The following is a 21,718-nucleotide window of genomic DNA, read 5'->3' as shown; positions in this document are numbered from 1 at the left end:
CCTAGAAGGGCATATGGCCCATTGCGTTACCTTACACAGGTATTCCCCAAAGTATGACTACAGACCCCTCACATCCTGGACATCAACTGTTTCAACTTCTACCCTCAAAATGACACTATAGGGCAGGGTCTCCAACCTTGGCCACTTTAAGACTTGTGGACTTCAAGTCCCAAAGCTGGCTGAAGGATTCTGGGAGTTGAAGTCCACAAGTCTTAAAGTGGCCAAGGTTGGAGACCCCTGCTTTGCTGGCTGAGGGATTCTGGGAGTTGAAGTCCACAATGTTACCAAGGTTGGAGATCCCTGCTTTGGGAGCAGGAAAACATTTTGCAGAATTCTCCTTCTGTGTCCATGCCAAGCAGGCTCCTGAGAAACTAAACTGTTTTGCAGTAGCCAGCCTGGAAACTGGCCAGTCTCTGATCTCTTAAACTAACTAAACTTTGGAAACTAATCCAAGAGAGAAGCAACCTGGAATTAAGGAGAAACTTCCTAACAGTGAAGACAATTAAGCAGTGGAACAGCTTGCCACCAGAAATTGTAGGCGCTCTATCACTGGAGGTTTTTAAGAAAAGACTGGACAGTCACTTGTCTGAAATGGTATAGGGTCCGTGCTTGAGTACGGGATTGGACTAGAAGACCTCCAAGGTCCCTTCCAACTCTGTTAATCTTCCTTCCTTCCTTCCTTCCTTCCTTCCTTCCTTCCTTCCTTCCTTCCTTCCTTCCTTCCTTCCTTCCTTCCTTCCTTCTCTGGAAGTTTTCAAGAAGAGACTGGACAGCCATTTTTCTGAAATGGTATAGGGTCTCCTGCTTGAGCAGGGGGCTGGACTAGAAGACCTCCAAGGTCCCTTCCAGCTCCTATTTTATTCCCTTCCTTCGGCTGAATACCAGGAGGTTGTGCGTCAACAAAGCTTTGCAAAACGCCAGGATTTCCACCACAGTTAATCTGCCGTGGCAGGTCTTTTGCCGGCCAGGTGCAGGTGACTCAACGTTAAGTAGCTCCTTAAGCCAAGCCAGGAGTTTTGCGCCAACCTCCACTGAGCAACCTGGAGCAAACAGCACTCAAAGTCTGAAGTCGTTGAAAAACAACTCCTAAGAAGACACATTTGTGCAATTGTTAGCACCTGACACAGGGAGGGTAGAAATCTCTTTCAGAAAAGGGCCACAGATCCACAGGGAATGGATTTACGCAAAGTCCTTGACATACAACCATTGTTTAACAACCAAAGTTATAACAGCCCTGAAAAAAGGGATTGAGGACTGATCCTTGCACTTGTGACTGTACCAATAAAGGAGAATATTTATAGCTCAGGGTTGAAATGAGGGGCCCTTGGTGCTCTCTGAGCTTGGTGGTTTTCTTGCAGATGTTTCATGACCCAACTAGGTAACATTATCAGTGCTAGAAGGGAGAGGTGTTTGCAGAGAGGAGGAGGGGGAGGAGAAGGAAGGAAGGAAGGAAGGAAGGAAGGAAGGAAGGAAGGAAGGAAAGAAAAAGAGAAAGAAAGAAAGAAAGAAAGAAAGAAAGAAAGAAATAGAATAGAATAGAATAGAATAGAATAGAATTTTTATTGGCCAAGTGTGATTGGACACACAAGGAATTTGTCTTGGTGCATATGCTCTCAGTGTACATAAAAGAAAAGATACGTTCATCAAGGTACAACAGCAACAAGTTATAGTCATACAGTCATAAGTGGAAAGAGATTGGTGATGGGAACTATGAGAAGATTAATAGTAGTGCAGATTCAGTAAATAGTTTGACAGTGTTGATGGAATTATTTGTTTAGCAGAGTGATGGCCTTCGGGAAAAAACTGTTCTTGTGTCTAGTTCTGACGTGCAGTGCTCTATAGCGTCGTTTTGAGGGTAGTAGTTGAAACAGTTTATGTCCAGGATGCGAGGGATCTGCAAATATTTTCACGGCCCTCTTCTTGATTCGTGCAGTATACAGGTCCTCAAGGGAAGGCAGGTTGGTAGCAATTATTTTTTCTGCAGTTCTAATGATCCTCTGAAGTCTGTGTCTTTCTTGTTGGGTTGCAGAACCGAACCAGACAGTTATAGAGGTGCAAATGACAGACTCAATAATTCCTCTATAGAAAGAAAGAAAGAAAGAAAGAAAGAAAGAAAAAGAAAGAAAGAAAGAAAGAAAGAAAGAGGAAAAGGGGTCCTTGGTGCTCTCTGAGCTTGGGTGGTTTTCTTGCAGACGTTTCATGACCCAACTATGTAACATTATCAGCGCTAGAAGTGAGAGGTGTTTGCAGAGAGGAGGGGGAGGAGGAGAAGAAGGAAGGAAGGAAGGAAGGAAGGAAGGAAGGAAGGAAAGAAAAAGAGAAAGAAAGAAAGAAAGAAAGAAAGAAAGAAAGAAAGAAAGAAAGAAATAGAATAGAATAGAATAGAATAGAATAGAATTTTTATTGGCCAAGTGTGATTGGACACACAAGGAATTTGTCTTGGTGCATATGCTCTCAGTGTACATAAAAGAAAAGATACGTTCATCAAGGTACAACAGCAACAAGTTATAGTCATACAGTCATAAGTGGAAAGAGATTGGTGATGGGAACTATGAGAAGATTAATAGTAGTGCAGATTCAGTAAATAGTTTGACAGTGTTGATGGAATTATTTGTTTAGCAGAGTGATGGCCTTCGGGAAAAAACTGTTCTTGTGTCTAGTTCTGACGTGCAGTGCTCTATAGCGTCGTTTTGAGGGTAGTAGTTGAAACAGTTTATGTCCAGGATGCGAGGGATCTGCAAATATTTTCACGGCCCTCTTCTTGATTCGTGCAGTATACAGGTCCTCAAGGGAAGGCAGGTTGGTAGCAATTATTTTTTCTGCAGTTCTAATGATCCTCTGAAGTCTGTGTCTTTCTTGTTGGGTTGCAGAACCGAACCAGACAGTTATAGAGGTGCAAATGACAGACTCAATAATTCCTCTATAGAAAGAAAGAAAGAAAGAAAGAAAGAAAGAAAGAAAGAAAGAAAGAAAGAAAGAAAGAAAGAAAGAAAGAGGAGAAGGGGCCCTTGGTGCTCTCAGAGCTTGGTGGTTTTCTTGCAGACGTTTCATGATCCAACTATATAACATTATCAGTGCTAGAAGTGAGAGGTGTTTGCAGAGAGGAGGAGGGGGAGGAGAGGAAGGAAGGAAAGAAGGAAGGAAGGAAGGAAGGAAGGAAGGAAGGAAGAAAGAAAGAAAGAAAGAAAGAAAGAAAGAAAGAAAGAAAGAAAGAAAGAAAGAAAGAAAGAAAGAAAGAAAGAAAGAGGAAAAGGAGAAGGGGTCCTTGGGGCTCTTTGAGCTTGGCGGTTTTCTTGCAGACGTTTCATGATAATATCATTACCTAATTGATCTAGTTTGGATAATGAAACATGCAAGAAAACGAGCAAGTTCAGAGAGCACCAAGGACTTCACAGTCCTCCTCCCCCTCCTCTCTGCAAACCCCCCCTCCCTTCTAACACTGATGATGTTCCCTAGTTGGGTCATGAAACGCCTGCAAGAAAACAGCCAAGCTCAGAGGAGAGTAAGAACCCCACATTCTTCTTCTTCTTCCTCTTCCTCCTCCTTCCCTCCCTCCCTCCCACAAACCCCTTTCCCTTCTAGCACTGATGATGTTCCCTAGTTGGGTCATGAAACGCCTGCAAGAAAACCACCCAATTCAGGGAGCACCAAGGGCCCCTCACTTACGACCACTGCAGCATCCCTGCAGTCCTGTGACCATGATTCAAGGCACTTGGCAACCGGCCCGCGTTTGTGATGGTTGCAGCGCTGCGGGGTCACGTGATCACCCTCTGTGACCTTCCCAGCCGATTTCCATCAAGGGGGGGGGGAGGAGGAGGAGGAGGAGGGAACTAGCAGGGAAGTTTGCAAATCTTGCTTCACAACCGCTGGTCCCAGCTGCGATTGTATGCTGAGGACTGCAGCTGGTCCCTGACTTATAACTTATAACCAAGAGGATTGCATTGGCTTTTTTGGCAGGTGCTGCACACGGCTGGCTCCTATCTAAATGGTTATCCACTAGGACTCCAAGATCCCTCTCACAGTTACTATTATTGAACCAAGTACCACATATACTGTACCTGTGCATTCGATTTTTCTTGCCTAACCTAGAACCTTACTTTAAAAGTTCATTAAAAAGTTAACTTTTTAATTAAAAATTAACTTTTAAACTTTAGTGAGTGTTCAAAAGTTATAATGTCCCTGAAAAAAATTGACGTACAACTGAATCTCATACTTAAAACCATATTAGCACTCCCAGGTCTCAGGATCGTGGTTGCTTGGCAACCAGCATGTACATATTTACGGTTGATTGCAAGATCCCAGGATCACCTAATCACCATTTATAATCTTGCCAGACGGTTTCCAACAAGCAAAGTCAATGGGGGAAGTCGGATTTGCTTAAGGACGATGTGATTCACTTAACAACCCTTACCAAAAAAAGGTTGTAAAACCACCCACTTAACAACCATCTTGCTTAGGGACAGAAATTGTGGTCCCAAGTCAAGGACTCCTTCAAGTTTGCTTTCAGATATACAGTTTTCCATTACTAATTTTTTTTCACATTTAATGACTAAGGGCCTTACAGCTTATGGATTGATATTATAGTACAGGGGTCTGCAAACTTGACTCCTTTAAGACTTGTGGACTTCAACTCCCAGAGTTCCTCAGCAAAGCTGGCTGAGGAACTCTGGGAGTTGAAGTCCACAAGTCTTAAAGGAGCCAAGTTTGCAGACCCCTGTTATAGTATAGTATAGTTAGGCCATGTGTAACAGACAGATTGGATACCAAATTGTGATTTTAAAGATAGATTTTATCTGTTCTTTATTATTTCATTCTAGAATTTTTAAAGTGGATATTCATTGAGTGTTTTTATTTGTTCTGGTCTCTGGTCTTTGAGTGTTATAAACTTGATTCTGATTTTCTGATTTGATACACAGTTTTATTCTTTCCCCTTTCCACTTCCAACAGTTCATTTAGTGACTGTTCAAAGTTACAACAGCACTGAAAAAAATTTATTTTTATTTATTTATTTATTGTTTCAATTTCTATACCAAAGCTCCATATTCAATTCAATTTCTATACCAAAGCAAAGCTGGCTGAGGAACTCTGGGAGTTGAAGTCCACAAGTCTTAAAGGGACCAAGGTTGGAGACCCCTGTTCTAGAACAGAATATGGGATCAAATATTCTTTATTGGCCAAGTGTGATTGGACACCCCAGGAATTTGTCTCCGGTGCATAAGTATATACAATTATTTTACATAAATTATAAGTTAAATTTAATTAATTAATTTAAAATATATTTATTCATAATTTCATTTTATTTATGTTTCAATTAATATAGACATCATTCTATAAATTAAAGGAGATATAAACGACGGCTATGATAAATTTATCATCCCACTCGATTTAGTTTTAATTTCATGATTAAAAAGGAGACAGGGCCACAGGCTGGAAACTTACCTCCATTCTCGCGGACTTGGATTGTGTCTTCACCCAGAACCAGGGACCCTAAAGAGAGAAGACCAAAAATCAAGAAATTTCTCTTTAAAACTCGACAGGCTGTCATGGCAAATCCTTGACTATCCAGAGCCGTTTCCTGCAGCTTCCGATTCTTCTTCCAACTCAAAATAGGGGTGTGCAGCTTCCTACACAAACTTCCAAAAATACCGTTTGTACGGTCAACCAGACGTCGATTCCAAACGACCCCCCCACCCCCCCCACCCAAAATTTCCCTCTGCAGTAAAATCCAAGCTGAATGCTCTTCGTTTCCCTCTGGAAAAATAACCGGCTCAATGCAGCTGCCAATCCAATTTTGCCCATCGTCCACTTCTGGTCCAGCGAGGCTGGGCTTGCCCAGGAGAGGTCAGCAGCCCCAGGAAGGGCTTTCAGCAAAAACTGTGATTCAGCGTTTAAAACCGCACGCAGCCAAAACAGGAAATGAAGATTTGTGCAAACAGGTTTCAATCAAAGTGGTTAAAAAAAAAAAATCGGTTCACTAAACAGGAGTCAGGAAAATCTGACTTGCAACTCCAAGGAAAACACCCTGGGTAGATTCACTTATTGCGCCAAACTATAAATCATCGTTTACATTGCAACCTACGGACGGCTGGGTTCGTGAAACATTCAGCATCCAGAATGTTGAACCGTGTTTTGGTCTCCTGTTGGTGCTTATTTGCTAGCTTAGATTGCCCTGCGTTCAAAACTGACTATCCGGAAAACGCACAACCTAAGCCGGCGTTTGGTAAAAGCGAGAAATAAAAACCATAAATCATGATTAGTTTGTAACCATTTTAAAAAGCAAGCTTTATAATCTTTTTAAATAACAAGCTTTATAATTTATGATTTATGATTTATATTGATATATTGATCATCAATTGTGTTGTAAATATTGTACCTTGATGAATGTATCTTTTCTTTTATGTACACTGAGAGCATATGCACCAAGACAAATTCCTTGTGTCCAATCACACTTGGCCAATAAAATTCTATTCTATTCTATTCTATTCTATTCTATTCTATTCTATTCTATTCTATTCTATTCTATTCTATAATCTTTTTAAATAACAAGCTTTATAATCTTTTTAAATAACAAGCTTGCACTAAAATTCACTTGGGTGAAATCTTTCCCACCCCCCCGTATCTGTAATACAGGTAGTAATACAGGTATAAAAATGTGAATAAATAAATAAAATAAAATAAATAAATAAATAATAGTCCTCGACTTACAACAGTCCACTTAGTGACCGTTCAAACTTAGAACGACACTGAAGAAAGGGACAGGACTGTTTTTTCAGAGTTATGACCTTTGCAGCACGCCCTCGATCACGTGATCAGAATTCTTGGCAACTGACTCACATTTATGACCGTCGGCTCTGTCCCCGGGGAGCGGGGGGGGGGAGGGCACGTGATCTCCTTTTACGACCTTCCGATGAGCAAAGTCAATGGGGATGCCAGATTCACTTAACGACCGTGCGACTAACTTAACAACCGCAGGGATTCACTTAACAACGGCGGCAAGCAAGGTCGTAAAATGGGACAGAACTGACGTAACAACTGTCTCGCCTAGCAATGGATATTGGGGGCTCATTTGTGGTCGTACGTTGAAGGTTGGGTAGACACATATGTGCTAGTCGTTCCCGACTCTAGGGGGCGGTGCTCATCTCCGTTTCAGAGCCGAAGAGCCAACACTGTCCGAAGATGTCTCTGTGGTCATGTGGCCGGCATGACTCAATGCCAAAGGCGCACGGAACACTGTTCCCTTCCCACCAAAGGTGGTCCCTATTTTTTCTACTTGCATTTTTTACTTGCTTTCGAACTGCTAGGTTGGCAGAAGCTGGGACAAGTCACTGGAGCTCACCCCGTTACGCAGCAGCACTAGGGATTCGAACCGCTGAACTGCCGACCTTGCGATCGACAAGCTCAGCGTCTTAGCCACTGAGCCACTGGGTCCCTTTCTATACCAACAAAACCGTACGAATTTGCAGTGCCAAAAATTGTGACAATCCCCTCTGAAGTTTGCAGATAAAGGTCTGAATCTAGAATTGAGGTGCGCTGGCTTGCAAATGCAAGCGTCGTGATTCGTGAACGAAATAAACTTCTCCTCCAGGTAGCAGAGGGCAGAAGGCGTGGTAATCCACCTGACATGTCGAGTTTCTTGCCCTGCCAGTTTCAGCTCCGTTTAACGAGTGACTCATTTCAGCTCCTCTTAGGAGAAACTCAGCTGACGTGAGTAGGCAGCTGGTTGTGGTAGTGGGCAGCTGGCCGGGACTTCCCTGCATTTGATCTGCAAATGAATCAGGATTTTGAAATCCTTCTTTTCATCTCAAAGACATGAATGACACCGTTTGTCCTCGTGGGCTTATTGATTGATTGGCCCAATTTGGCATCGAGCCCAACTGATGGAGCCATGCAGACAATTAATAGCAAGAGCTCTTAGATTTGTATACCGCTTCACAGTGCTTTACAGCCCTCTCTAAGCGGCTTACAGAGTCATCCTATTGCCCCAAACCATCTGGGTCCTCATTTTACCGACATGGGAAGGACGGAAGGCTGAGTCAACCTGGAGCCGTTCAGGATCGAACTGCTGGCAGTTGGCAGAATTAGTCTGCAATACTGCATTCTAACCACTGTGCCACCACCGGCTCTCGCAAAGTTGGGAATTCGGGATTAAACAGCTCTGTAGAAACTTACTATCTAGTTTGAATTCTGCATCTGTTTATAATCTTTGACTTGTTTATGAATCAGTTTAATAGATTTGGAAGGGACCTTGTAGGTCATCTAGTCCAACCCACCCAATCCTAACCCTACACCATGGCAGTCCAGTCTCTTCTTGAAAGCCTCCAGTGATGAAGCTCCCACAACTTCTGAAGGCAACTTCTGTCAGGAAATTCCTCCTTATTTCCAGGTTGAATCTCTCCTTGTTCAGTTTTCATCCATTATTCTTTGCCTGGCCTTCAGGTGCTTTGGAGAATAGCTTAACCCCCTCATTTCTGGGGCAGCCCCTCAAATATTGGAAGACTGCTATCCTGTCTCCCCTGGTCTTTCTCTTCACTAGACCAGATCATGCCCAGTTCTTGCAACCGTTCTTCAAAGCCTCCAGACCCCTCATCATCATGGTTGCTCTTCTCTGCACTCTTTCTAGAGTCTCAACGGCTTTTTTAATGTTTAATTTCAAATGTTTCACAAGGCTCAGGGGTTTGGTGAGATTTCTGCAGTCAGGGTGTGAGCGTTGAAATCTCACAAGCTCAGGCAGTTTTGAAATACTACAGGGAAGCAACCCGGTCCCACCATGGGAGGTCCTGCCACTGAAAGGACCACAGAAACCTAGTCTGTCTTAGGGAGGTATCCTTAGGGAGGCACCAGCCGACATGTCCACCCAACCAGTAATTGGAGAGAACGACATTCCTGAAGGACAGAAATTATTCATAACCTTGAACCAGGAAGGTCACGTCCTCGAGGGAGTTGCCCTTCTGCAAATTTACATTATGTAAACTTCCGTACAGGGGGCGCGGTGGCTCAATGGCTAAGACGCTGGGCTTGTCGATCAAAAGGTCGGCAGTTCATCGGTTCGAAACTCTAGTGCTGCCGTGTAACGGGGTGAGCTCCCATTACTCGTCCCAGCTTCTGCCAACCTAGCAGTTCGAAAGCAGGTGAAAAAATGCAAGTAGAAAAAATAGGGACCACCTTTGGTGGGAAGGGAAGAGCGTTCCGTGCGCCTTTGGCGTTGAGTCATGCTGGCCACACGGAGACGTCTTCGGACAGCGCTGGCTCTCCGGCTTTGAAACGGAGATGAGCACCGCCCTCTAGAGTCGGGAATGAGTAGCACGTATGTGCGAGGGGAACTTTCACCTTTTTAAACTTCCGTACAATTCGGCACTACGGAGTTACTCAGCGAAGGAGCTCACAGGCAGTCACGACCAGAAACAGAGAGGAGAATTTCCATTCCGTTAAGTGAGGCAGTGGGGGTAAGTGAGTTGGGTGCCCTATTCTGCAGCCTTTTTTTTTCTTCTTCAACTTTTAAGCAGTTGTTAAGTGAATCGTGCCATCTTTAAGTGGATCTGGCTTCCTTCAATCTCTTTGATTTGCTGGAAAGGTGGCAAATCACATGGCCCTGGGATGCTACAACCATCGTAAATACATGTTAGGTGGCAAGCAACCAATTTTTTTTAAAAAAAAAATTATTTGTTTAATTATATAAAATATAAAGACAAAAAAAGAAATAGGAAATTAAGGGAAGAAAAAGGAATGGGGACTGCCCCAAAGAAGAGGGAGTCAAGCTATTCTCCAAAGCACCTGAGGGTAGAACAAGAAGCAACGGGTGGAAACTAACCAAGGAGAGAAGCAACTTAGAACTAAGGAGAAATTTCCTGACAGTTAGAACAATTAACCAGTGGAACGACTTGCCACCAGAAGTTGTGAATGCTCCAATACTGGAAGTTTTTAAGAAGATGTTGGACAACCATTTGTCTGAAGTGGTGTAGGGTTTGCTGCCTAAGCAGGGGGTTATAATAATAATAATAACAGAGTTAGAAGGGACCTTGGAGGTCTTCTACTCCAACCCCCTGCCCAGGGTTGGACTAGAAGACCTCCAAGGTCCCTTCCAACTCTGTTATTCTATTCTATTCCTATTCCTGTATTCTATTCTAAAAGAAGGTGTGAGATACAAGAGGGGAAAAAAAAAAGGCATTGATCTCTGACTCTTAGCGCAGTACGAGATAAAAACACTCCAACTTCAACTTTTTTGCTTTTCCACATTAATATATAACTAGCCGTTTTTATGACGACAAATCTTTCTGATCAACAAAACCAAAGTCAATGTTTCATTTTCTTTTTCACCACAAGCACAAAACCCAGAAGTGATAAATCCAAGGGAAAAACACATATTAAACCAATTTTCCTCCTTGAATAAAATAGTCCATTTAACCACTCCTGCTTTATCTTCCATTTTGCTAAGGAAATAGCATGTATTTCTATTTGCACCGAGTAATCTTGGTGAACCCAGCGACCAAATTCTGATCCCGTGATTGCGGGAAATCTGCATCGGTTGTAAGTGCGAGGACTGATTGGAAGTCACACTCTGAAGGGACACTAAACGAGCAGCTGCTAACAGTTGCGGCTTCCCAGGGTCACGTGAGCATCATAAGTGACCTTCCCAGCTGGCTTCTGACAACAAGATTCACTTAATGACCTTGGCAAAAACGGTCATAAAAATGACCGTTTTGTTTAGTGACGCAAATTGTGACCTCAGTGGTGGCCGTACGTTGAGGGCATCCTGTACTTCAAAGTCAACTCTGGGCCACAGGGAACCTCCATGTATAATTCCAGAAAAAGCTAGAGAGGCCAAGGAACATTCTAGAAAACAAGGATAAGGCTGTGCAGGTCCTCTCAGATTTTTCAGGCAGGACTTTCTGCATCACGGTGGCTTGCTGATCCCAGGTTGTTGCTCTGAGATCAGGAGGGAGGGAGGGAGGGAAGGAAGGAAGGAAGAGAGGGAGGGAGGGAGGGAGAGATAAGGTAAAGAGAGTGGGGAAAAGGGGAGAGAGAGAGAGAGAGAGAGAGAAAGAAAGCGGAAGGAAGGAAAGATAGGTAAAGGTTAGAGTGGGGGAAAGAGAAAGAAAGAAAGAAAGAAAGAAAGAAAGAAAGAAAGAAAGAAAGAAAGAAAGAAAGAAAGAAAGGAGGGAGAGAGGGAGGGAGGGAGGGAGGGAGGAAGAGATAGGTAAAGAGAGTGGGGGAAAGGAGAGAGAGAGAGAGAGAGAGACAAAGGAAGGAAGGAAAGATAGGTAAAGGTTAGAGTGGGGAAAGAGAAAGAAAGAAAGAAAGAAAGAAAGAAAGAAAGAAAGAAAGAAAGAAAGGAGGGAGAGAGGGAGGGAGGGAGGGAGGGAGGAAGAGATAGGTAAAGAGAGTGGGGGAAAGGAGAGAGAGAGAGAGAGAGAGAAAGACAAAGGAAGGAAGGAAAGATAGGTAAAGGTTAGAGTGGGGGGAAAGAGAGAGAAAGAAAGAAAGAAAGAAAGAAAGAAAGAAAGAGAAAGAAAGCAAGCAAGCAGGGAAGGAGAGATAGATAGAGTGGGGGAAAGAAGAGAGAGAGAGAAAGAAAGAGGAAGGAAAGATAGGTAAAGGTTAGAGTGGGGGAAAGACAAAGAAAGAAAGGAAGGAAGGAAGGAAGGAAGGAAGGAGGGATAGGTAAAGAGAGTGGGGAAAAGGAGAGAAAGAGAAAGAAAGAGGAAGGAAGGAAAGATAGGTAAAGGTTAGAATGGGGGAAAGAGAAAGAAAGAGAGAAAGAAAGAGAGAGAGAGAGAGAAAGAAAGAAAGAAAGAAAGAAAGAAAGAAAGAAAGAAAGAAAGAAAGAAAGAAAGAAAGAAAGAGTTAGCTAGCTCTTGGGCCTCAAAACCTGTGTAACTGTGGACCCCTTTGGCCATAGGGGCAGAGGGTGGGAAAGGCTGTTTATTAACCAGAGGAACTGGGTGAAGTGGGGGTGGGGGGTGGGGTCTTTCCCCAGCCAGAGTTTGCACAAAGCAAACACTACAGATTCCACAGGAAACAGACCTCACCCATGTTCTGCGCTGGCACATTTTCCTGATTCTGTGTAAAAATTATATATATATATTGAATTACAACAGAGCTCAGCAGAGTGTCAAACTGAAAATGCAACAGGATTTGCTCTCATTTTATATACTGACTAGCTGATAACCCAGCGTTGCCCGGGTATTTATTTATCTCAATCCCCCTTACCAGAGGAATCCCCCTTGTGGAGTACTGTGAAGCTGTTACCATGGCAACTCCACTGTGCTGTACAGTAGAAGCCATTTTAAGGCACAACAGGCTGTATCTTAACAGAACTTGAATCCAAAATGCACACTATCGTTGTCAAAAGTACTGTGATTTGACACTATAGATATAATTCATTCCTTTTCATTTCAGCGGCCCAGACATTCCAGAGTTATGCTGGAACACACACACACATACACACACACCCCCGAGGGGTGTTAGAGGTGTTTTACCCCCACAGTATTTTTTTCCAGAGAATAAGTCATCTGTGTACCAAGTTTGGTTGAAATTGCTTGAGGTGTTCCAGAGTTATGCTGGAACATATATACATACATACATAAACACACACATATCTAGGGCTGCTAGGGGTGTCTTAACCGCACAGTATTTTTTTCCAGAGAGTAAGTCATCTGTGTACCAAGTTTGGTTGAAATTGCTTGAGGTGTTCCAGAGTTATGCTGGAACATATATACATACACACACACAGACACACACACACACACATCTAGGGCTGCTAGGGGTGTCTTAACCCCACAGTATTTTTTTCCAGAGAGTAAGTCATCTGTGTACCAAGTTTGCTTGAAATTGCTTGAGGTGTTCCAGAGTTATGCTGGAACATACCCACAAACGTACACACACAAAGACACACAGAGAAAGACTAGAGGCTTGCCCTGTAGCACCAAACCAATCAAGATATAAATAATACTCTGATCAAGGAGCTACCAGCTCTGACCAACCAACCCTTGTACATAAACAAACAGCAAATCTCACTCCTTTTTAGCATTGATGATGTTCCCTATTTGGGTTATAAAACGTCTGCAAGAAAGCTACCAAGCTCAGAGAGCACCAAGGGTCCCAAGGCCAACCCTGAGCTATTTTTGCCTACTCAAACTGATAAGTCGCCCCCATATTTTTTTTTAAAAAAAAGACTTTTATTAAAATTATCCTACTATAAAATAGAAATCAAAATAAAGAGGATAGGAAAAGGGGAAAGAAAGGTGTAAGTTAATAGGGTTTGTGTTATGGAAATTACTATTGGCTGAGCTGAGGCTGTAATTTTATTTTATGGTGCATATGGTGCACGGTGCATGCCGAAAAATGTTGACAATCAAAGTTGGAAATGGGTTGCATATCAATGAATAGAACAGAATAGAATTTTTTTTTATTGGCCAAGTATGATTGGACACACAGGAATTTGTCTTTGGTGCATATGCTCTCAGTGTACATAAAAGGAAAGATATGTTCATCAAGAATTCTAAAGTACAACACTTAATGATAGTCATAGGCTACAAATAAGCAATCAGGAAACAATCAATATCAGTATAAATTGTAAGGATACAAGCGACAAAGTTACAGTCATAAGTGGGAGGAGATGGGTGATGGGAACGATGAGAAGATTAATAGTAGTGCAGATTTAGTAAAGTTTTGAGGGAATTATTTGTTTAGCAGAGTGATGGCCTTCGGGAAGAAACCGTTCTTGTGTCTAGTTGTTCTGGTGTGCAGTGCTCTAAAGCAAGATAAATTTAATGAATCAATAGATGTAGAATTTGTATGAGCAGGCCCCATGAAATATGGGACTGGTAGAAAATTCAGTCGATTAATAAAGCACAAATTGTATAAGGGTGTATCCACACACTTGCATAATGTTTGCACTATAGTAGATATATATATAGAACAGTTACTGTTTACTTTCATAATGACATATTTATTTTTTTCTATTGTATTCGTCTCCCTTATTATTTTTTAATAGAATAGAATAGAATTTTATTGGCCAAGTGTGATTGGACACACAAGGAATTTGTCTTGGTGCATATGCTCTCAGTGCACATAAAAGAAAAGATACGTTCATCAAGGTACAACATTTACAACACAATTGATGATCAATATATCAATATAAATCATAAGGATTACCAGCAACAAAGTTATAGTCATACAGTCATAAGTGGAAAGAGATTGGTGATGGGAACTATGAAACGATTAATAGTAGTGCAGATTCAGTAAATAGTCTGACAGTGTTGAGGGAATTATTTGTTTAGCAGAGTGATGGCCTTCGGGGAAAAACTGTTCTTGTGTCTAGTTGTTCTGGTGTGCAGTGCTCTATAGCGTCGTTTTGAGGGTAGGAGTTGAAACAGTTTATGTCCAGGATTTGAGGGATCTGCTTTACAACGTGCAATATGCAGTATGCTTGAGCAGGGGCTGGACTAGAAGACCTCCAAGGTCCCTTCCAGCTCATTCATTCATTCATTCATTCATTCATTCATTCATTCATTCATTCTATTCTATGTGTCTTTGTATTTTGTGCCTTTCTGCTTTCTTCTTTTCTATGATTTTTTTTAAAAAAAAAGCAATATAGGTAGTCCTCAACTTACAACAGTTCATTTAGTGACCGTTCAAAGTTACAACCGGGCTGAAAAAAGTGACTTGTCACCACTCTTCGCAGTTATGACCTTCAAAGTATCCCCATAGTCACGTGATCAGGATTAAATCTCACGGCAACGGGCATGTACTTATGACCGTCGCTGCGTCCCAAAATCATGGGATCCGCTTTTGTGACCTTCTGACAAGCGACGTCCGATTCGCTTAACGACCGTGCTACCAACTTCTCAACTGCAGTGATTCACTTAACAACAGGGGCAAGGAAGGTCGTAAAATGGGGGCAAAACTCACTTGAGAAATGTCTCACTTATGTCTCACATAAATTTTGGGGTCCATTGTGGTCGTAAGTCGGAGGGGTGGGGTGGCCTAGAGGTGGAACTCTCACCTCACAATCAGGAGGCTGTGAGTTCGATCCTAGGTAGAGGCAGACATTTTTCTCTCTCTGGGCACACCGAGAATATATCTGCTGAACAAAACTCCGCACTGGCAACAGGAAGGGCATCCAGCCAGTAAAACACTCTGCTACCTCCATTTAGTTGCCCAGACTCCACCCCGCAAGGGATTATGGGGTCATTAAACGAAGATGATGGTGACTGTGGTCATAAGTCAAGGATTACCTGTATTACACACAATATATTAAAAAAGAAAGGTAATAACGCTGCAGGCCGCGGTGCAGAAACGACAACAAGGAAAGGAGGATTGGAAGAAGATATGGCGGAAAGTCCTCCAGATGTGCAGATCTAATTTCCCACAATGCCCCCAGCTGGCAACGGCATTGCCGAGAGTTTTGGGGGACCGAAATCCAGAGTTTCGGGCAGCCCATTGGGGACGTCTGCTCCATGGTGAAGAAAATGGTGGTTTTCCTCCTGGAGTTGAGTAGCCAAGGAAGGTCCCAGAGTGGAGGGCAGTCTAGGCCAGGGGTCTCCAACCTTGGTCCCTTTAAGACTTGTGGACTCCCAGAGTTCCTCAGCCAGCTTTGTTGTGCCATCGCATGCCAAAAATAATTGCTACCAACTTGCCTTCCACTGAGGACCTGTATACTGCACAAATCAAGAAGAGGGCCGTGAAAATATTTGCAGATCCCTCGCATCCTGGACATAAACTGTTTCAACTCCTACCCTCAAAACGACGCTATAGAGCACTGCACACCAGAACAACTAGACACAAGAACAGTTTTTTCCCGAAGGCCATCACTCTGCTAAACAAATAATTCCCTCAACACTGTCAGACTATTTACTGAATCTGCACTACTATTAATCTTCTCATAGTTCCCATCACCAATCTCTTTCCACTTATGACTGTATGACTATAGCTTGTTGCTGGCAATCCTTATGATTTATATTGATATATTGACCATCAATTGTGTTGTAAATGTTGTACCTTGATGAACGTATCTTTTCTTTTATGTACACTGAGAGCATATGCACCAAGACAAATTCCTTGTGTGTCCAATCACACTTGGCCAATAAAATTCTAATTCTAATTCTAAGTGGGGAACGAGGGGGACAGTGGGGCACAGGGGGGCATTGAATTATTGGGTGTGGGCACACCTGTGCTCCCTCCGCTTTTGGCATGCGACGGCAAAATATATGGTCTCCTTGAAGGTTGGATTTGACACAGGGTCTCAACCTTGGTCCCTTTAAGACTTGTGGACTTCAACTCCCAGAGTTCCTCAGCCAGCTTTGTTGTGCCATCGCATGCCAAAAATAATTGCTACCAACCTGCCTTCCATTGAGGACCTGTATACTGCACGAATCAAGAAGAGGGCCGTGAAAATATTTGCAGATCCCTCGCATCCTTGACAAAAACTGTTTCAACTCCTACCCTCAAAACGACGCTATAGAGCACTGCACACCAGAACAACTAGACACAAGAACAGTTTTTTCCCAAACGCCATCACTCTGCTAAACAAATAATTCCCTCAACACTGTCAGACTATTTACTGAATCTGCACTACTATTAATCTTCTCATAGTTCCCATCACCAATCTCTTTCCACTTATGACTGTATGACTGTAACTTGTTGCTGGCAATCCTTATGATTTATATTGATATATTGACCATCAATTGTGTTGTAAATGTTGTACCTTGATGAACGTATCTTTTCTTTTATGTACACTGAGAGCATATGCACCAAGACAAATTCCTTGTGTGTCCAATCACACTTGGCCAATAAAATTCTAATTCTAATTCTAAGTGGGGGGAACGCAGGGGGGGACAGTGGGGCACAGGGGGGGGCATTGAATTATTGGGTGTGGGCACACCTGTGCTCCCTCCGCTTTTGGCATGCGACGGCAAAATATATGGTCTCCTTGAAGGTTGGATTTGACACAGGGGTCTCCAACCTTGGCAATTTTAAGCCTGGCGGACTTCACCTCCCAGAATTCTTCAGCCAGCAAAGCTGGCTAGGGAATTCTGGGAGTTGAAGTCCGTCAGGCTTAAAGTTGCCAAGGTTGGAGACCCCTGGACTAGAGGACCTCCAAGGTCCCTCCCAGCTCTATTCTGATTGACACCGATTGACAGGTCCCAAAGAGGCCTCTCGTCCAATTTTCTCTCTCTCTCTTTCTCCAACTCTGCTCTGACCTGGCACCTCTCAGCTTCCCGTGATTCAGCACGAATTAAGTCAGCGCATGGAAGCCAAAAGGAAAAGTTAGACGGCCCATGTTGTTGGGGAGGGACCGACCAGCCGGCCTCTGCTCTCTCTCGTTCCCACGGAATGGATGCAAGAGCCGTATTCCCCTCCCAAGGAAACGGCCAGGAAACTCACCAAATAGGGACAGGGCTACTACCCTAGCAGGGAAACAAATAGCAAGTAGAGTAGGAAGAACTCCTGCGCTAAGATTACTGTATACGGTCACAGAAGTTAGTTAAAGTTATTTCTCTTCTTTCTTTCTTTCTTTCTTTCTTTCTTTCTTTCTTTCTTTCTTTCTTTCTTTCTTTTTTCTCCTTGTTCCTTTCTTTTCTTCCTTCCTTCCTCCTTTCTTCTATTTTTCCTTCCTTCCTCCTTCTCTTTCTCTTTCCTTCCTTTTCTCCATCCCTTTCATTTCTTTCTTTCTTTCTTTCTTTCTTTCTCCCGCTCTCTCTCTTGTTCTTTCTTTTCTTCCTTCCTTCCTTCTTCTATTTTTCCTTCCTTCCTATCTCCTTCTCTTTCTCCTTCCCTCCATCCCTTTCATCTTTCTTTTTCTTTCTTTCTCTCTCTCCTTGTTCCTTTCTTTTCTTCCTTCCTTCCTATCTCCTTCCTTCCTTCCTTTCTCCCTTCTTCCTTCCTTTCCTTTTTTCCTTCCTTCTTCTTTCTCCTTCCTTCCTTCTTCCTTCTTCTTTCTCCTTCCTTCCTCTTTTTCTTCCTTCTTTTTCCTTCCTTCCTTCCTCTTTCTCCCTCCCTTTCCTTCCTTCTCTCCCTCCTTCATCTCTTTCAACTTCCTTCCTTCCTTCCTCCTTCTCTTCCTTCCTTTCTCCCTCCCTCCTTCCTCTTTTTCCTTCCTTCTTCTTTTTCCCTCCTTCCTTCCTCTCTTTCATCTTCCTTCCTTCCTTCCTTCCTTCCTTCCTTCCTTCTTTCCCCTTCCTTCTTTCCCTTCTTCCCTCCCTCAGTGAAAATAAATTGAGCCACACACAAAAAGCTAAATAAAATTCTTAATCTTCCCATTTAGATTCGATCTGAAGTGAGTCATCCTCCTTTATTGTCTCACACTTTCTCAGGAATGCAAATATCCACCCAGGGGCTTCTGTTAACCAAAACTCCCAGCTTGATTGGCCAAAAGAAAGCAAGAAACTGAGGCTGAAAGGATCAGGAATCATTTCAAAACCAAAATTCGCTTCTGCTGATGACTTCTGGGGGTTTCCTTTTGCTCTCATAAATCCTGGCAGGAGGAGAGAACTGGATCAAAGGTGCTCCATTGCTTAAATCTTTTACACCACCCCACAAAAATTGGGATATTCAGATTAACCAGAATAACGACACACGTTTAATGAGTATTCTGGGAAAAATAAATATATCTGATAAGGGGAAAGAGATCTATTTCCCTTTACAAGTTAGAAAAGGACGATCTGCATTTCAACAGGCGAGTTCAGGCATGCGGGCCCCATTTTCTGCCCTGTGAAATGGGGGAATCCTATGTCTCCTAGTTCTACTTTGGCTGTATTTTCTCTACATATTATCACACCTTTGCACTGGACTTCTAACATTTTGGCTCCAGGTCAGCAGCCGCTAATCTCCCAATCTTTTCAATGTTCCAGCCATCTTGCTTTAATGGCAGTAAATATCAGTTACATAACTGGTCCTCAGGTATCTTATTCTTGCTTTTTTACATTGTCATTACAGTAATATCTACTGTGCAAAGATTACTGGAAGCTACCATAGAAGTTATCTAAAATGATTTCCCTGTCATCCGTTTTGAGATTTTTCTCTTTCTTTCTTTTACTTTCTCTTTTTTCTTTCTTTCTTTCGCTCTCTCTCGCTGTCCATCTCTGCAAATGATTTTTCTCTTTCTTTCTTCTTTCCTTCCTTCCTTCCTTTTTCTTTCTTTCTTTTTCTTCCTTCCTACCTGCTTCTTTCTACCTCTCTTTTTCTTTCTTTCTTCTCTGTCTCTCTTTCTTCCTTTCTGTTCCTTTCTATCTCTTTCTCTTTTTACGCTCTCTCTCTCTCTTTCTGTTTCTTTTTCTATCTCTCCTTCTCACACTCTCTCTTTGCCCCTTTCTCTGTTTCTTTTCCTATCCTTCCTTTCTCTTTGTCTGCTTCCCTTCTTCTCTTTCTTTCTCACTTTCTCTTTCTTTCTCTCCCCTCTGATGAGCATCATCATCATCAACAACAACAACAGAAGAACAGGCAGAGACCAGCTTCCTCACCCTTCTCTTGGTAACTTGGCATGAATTTTCCTGCGATACTGGGAACGCAACCACTCTCGGCTGAAGCTTTTTGGACTTTGGTCAGAAACTGTCCTTAACCCCCCTTTGGAAAAGCCTTCGGGAATCCCGAGATCCTAAACCCCAAAGACATCCTGCCCGCAACAGCAGGAGGTATCCCTAGAGCCGGGCCAGGCCAGGGTGGAAAAGGGGGGGGGATGTCCGTGTGCCCGCTCACCTTTCCAGAAAAACCTGGGTGTGCCTTGAAAAAAACAACAGAAACATGATGCGGCTTGTCCTCGCCCTCCCTTTCAACAATTAATTTCCAAGAGAGAAAAAGAGGGCGTGCATAAGAGCACCAACGTGCCTACCGTTCCTGTCCTAATGTTCCCTTTGATTATATCCAATTTCTTATAGTTATTACATACTTATGCTTATCTATATGCTTATATATCGTATAGTTATTTCATGCTTATGCTTATATATACTGTTGTGACAAATAATAAAATAAATAAAAATAAAAGTGACTCAAAAATGCCCGGCAACTTTTCATGCTTTCATTTCAAATTGGTTGGTAGATTGTTCAGGAATGAAACCCTCTTTTGTCTACCTACGCCTTCCCGCAGGATTCAGCCCTGAAACTACAACTCCCTCGGCCAACAGTCTGCCCGGTACTCTCCTTTTGAAATATTTATTATTATTATTGTTATTATTATTTTCCCCTGCAAACAGGAACCAGCCAAAGAGATCCCAAGCCAGAGAGGCTGGGCCAGCGAGCAGGAATTGAACACAATCAAATTAAAGTTTTGCCAACTAAGTCGGCGTCTCTAGGCAGAGTCCAGCTTAGCCCTAGATTGGTTTAGACTGGGAATGGGGGAGGGGGGCGCGGGTCTATGATTCGTATACATTCTAGTATTTTGTATTTTTAAGGAAAACAAAGGCCCGTTGACTCAATACACTAAATCCATGCAGAAATGGAATTCGGCCTGGAAAGTTGAAAGGAGCGTTTCACAAACTTGACCAATTCTAAAAGGGGTGGGAGAGGGTGGACTTCAACTCCCAGAATTCCCCAACCAGCAAAGCAAAGCTGGCTGGGGAATTTGGGAAGGGAAGTCACACACCCGCTTCTTAGAGAGGCAAGGTTGACAGACACGGGTTTTACAGCATTGTGTGAACTCAAACCAACCGCCTTCCCTGCTTCACCCTTGGTTAAACAAACCATGGCTAAGCTCCAAGCTTTCCAAAAGCAACATTAAAAACAATAGCCAAGCAGGAGAGGGGGAAGATAGAGATAGATAGATAGATGATAGATAGATAGATGATAGATAGATAGATAGATAGATAGATAGATAGATAGATCCTTTCAAAAGGACCCCTCCATCAAATAATAGCTAGTGTCACACACACCCCAAAAAACTATAAGGTCTTTCTAGCTTGAGCAAGGGGGGTTAGACTAGAAGACCTCCAAGGTCCCTTCCAGCTCTATTCTGATCGATTGGGTGATTTTAAATTCAATGCGGTCGAATAAAAGGCGATAATCGGGGGGGGGGACACACCGGATGGGGGGGGTACTTAGTCCTCTGTGACCCTAATTCTTAGTGGGGTTTTTTTTCCTTCCCACGGAGAGTGAGGGGGATTCCCGCAGCCCCAGCGTTTGAACCCGTGTCTGGGCTGCCTGCCCTCCTGTCCAGCCCCTGATGCCCCCACTGGGCTTCCTTACCCCAACCCGCGAAGAAGAGGCAGCCCCAGAGCCAGCCGTGCGCCGCCATCGCCGCTTCTCTCGCGCTGGCCGCTGGCCAGGTGCGCAGGTGAGCGCGGGCGGGGGCGCTCATTGGCTGCGCCGCCCGCCCGTCACCGCCCACTGCCCAGGTGAGGCCCCCGCAGGCTCCTCCTCCAGCTGGGAAAAGGGGGGGGGAAAGGGGGGGATGTCGTTCTGAAGGTGGGCTCTCTATAGCTGGAGGGTGGGGAAGCGGCTCGACCTTCCCCCGGAGGCACCTGAGAAGGAGCCGGGGTGGGGGGGGGAAGCTCACCTGGGCGTCGCTACCCCGGTTGGACCCCAGTCCAAAGTTCTCCCGACCCCGATCGGTGAACGGCTGCTTCGTTTTAGAACAGAACAGAACAGAACAGAACAGAACATGATAGAATAGAATAGAATAGAATTTTATTGGCCAAGTGTGATTGGACACACAAGGAATTTTTCTTGGTGCATATGCTCTCAGTGTACATAAAAGAAAAGATACCTTCATCAAGGTATGGAATGG

General features: G+C 43.4%; 1 protein-coding gene across 2 annotated transcripts in view; it reads right to left on the bottom strand.

Moving 5' to 3' along the window:
* The window catches only part of F11R (F11 receptor), a 38,386-nt gene extending 17,105 nt beyond the window's left edge, over positions 1 to 21,281 (bottom strand). The window contains exons 1-2 of one of the 2 annotated variants that reach the window (XM_058160063.1): positions 21,178 to 21,281; positions 5,440 to 5,487 (exon numbers count right to left, since the gene is read on the bottom strand). In XM_058160063.1, coding sequence (XP_058016046.1) covers positions 5,440 to 5,487; positions 21,178 to 21,226 — 97 coding nt within the window. In that variant the 5' untranslated portion in view covers positions 21,227 to 21,281. Of the gene's footprint in view, positions 1 to 5,439; positions 5,687 to 21,177 lie in introns of those variants that run through there. The other variant, XM_058160064.1, reaches the window with a different exon arrangement.
* Positions 21,282 to 21,718: the final 437 nt, after the last annotated feature.

This window comes from Ahaetulla prasina, chromosome 17 (assembly GCF_028640845.1).
Source record: "Ahaetulla prasina isolate Xishuangbanna chromosome 17, ASM2864084v1, whole genome shotgun sequence".
Lineage (NCBI taxonomy): Eukaryota > Metazoa > Chordata > Lepidosauria > Squamata > Colubridae > Ahaetulla > Ahaetulla prasina.
The sequence above is the reverse complement of the archived record's forward strand: the minus strand, read 5'-3'. Positions and strand labels throughout refer to the sequence as shown.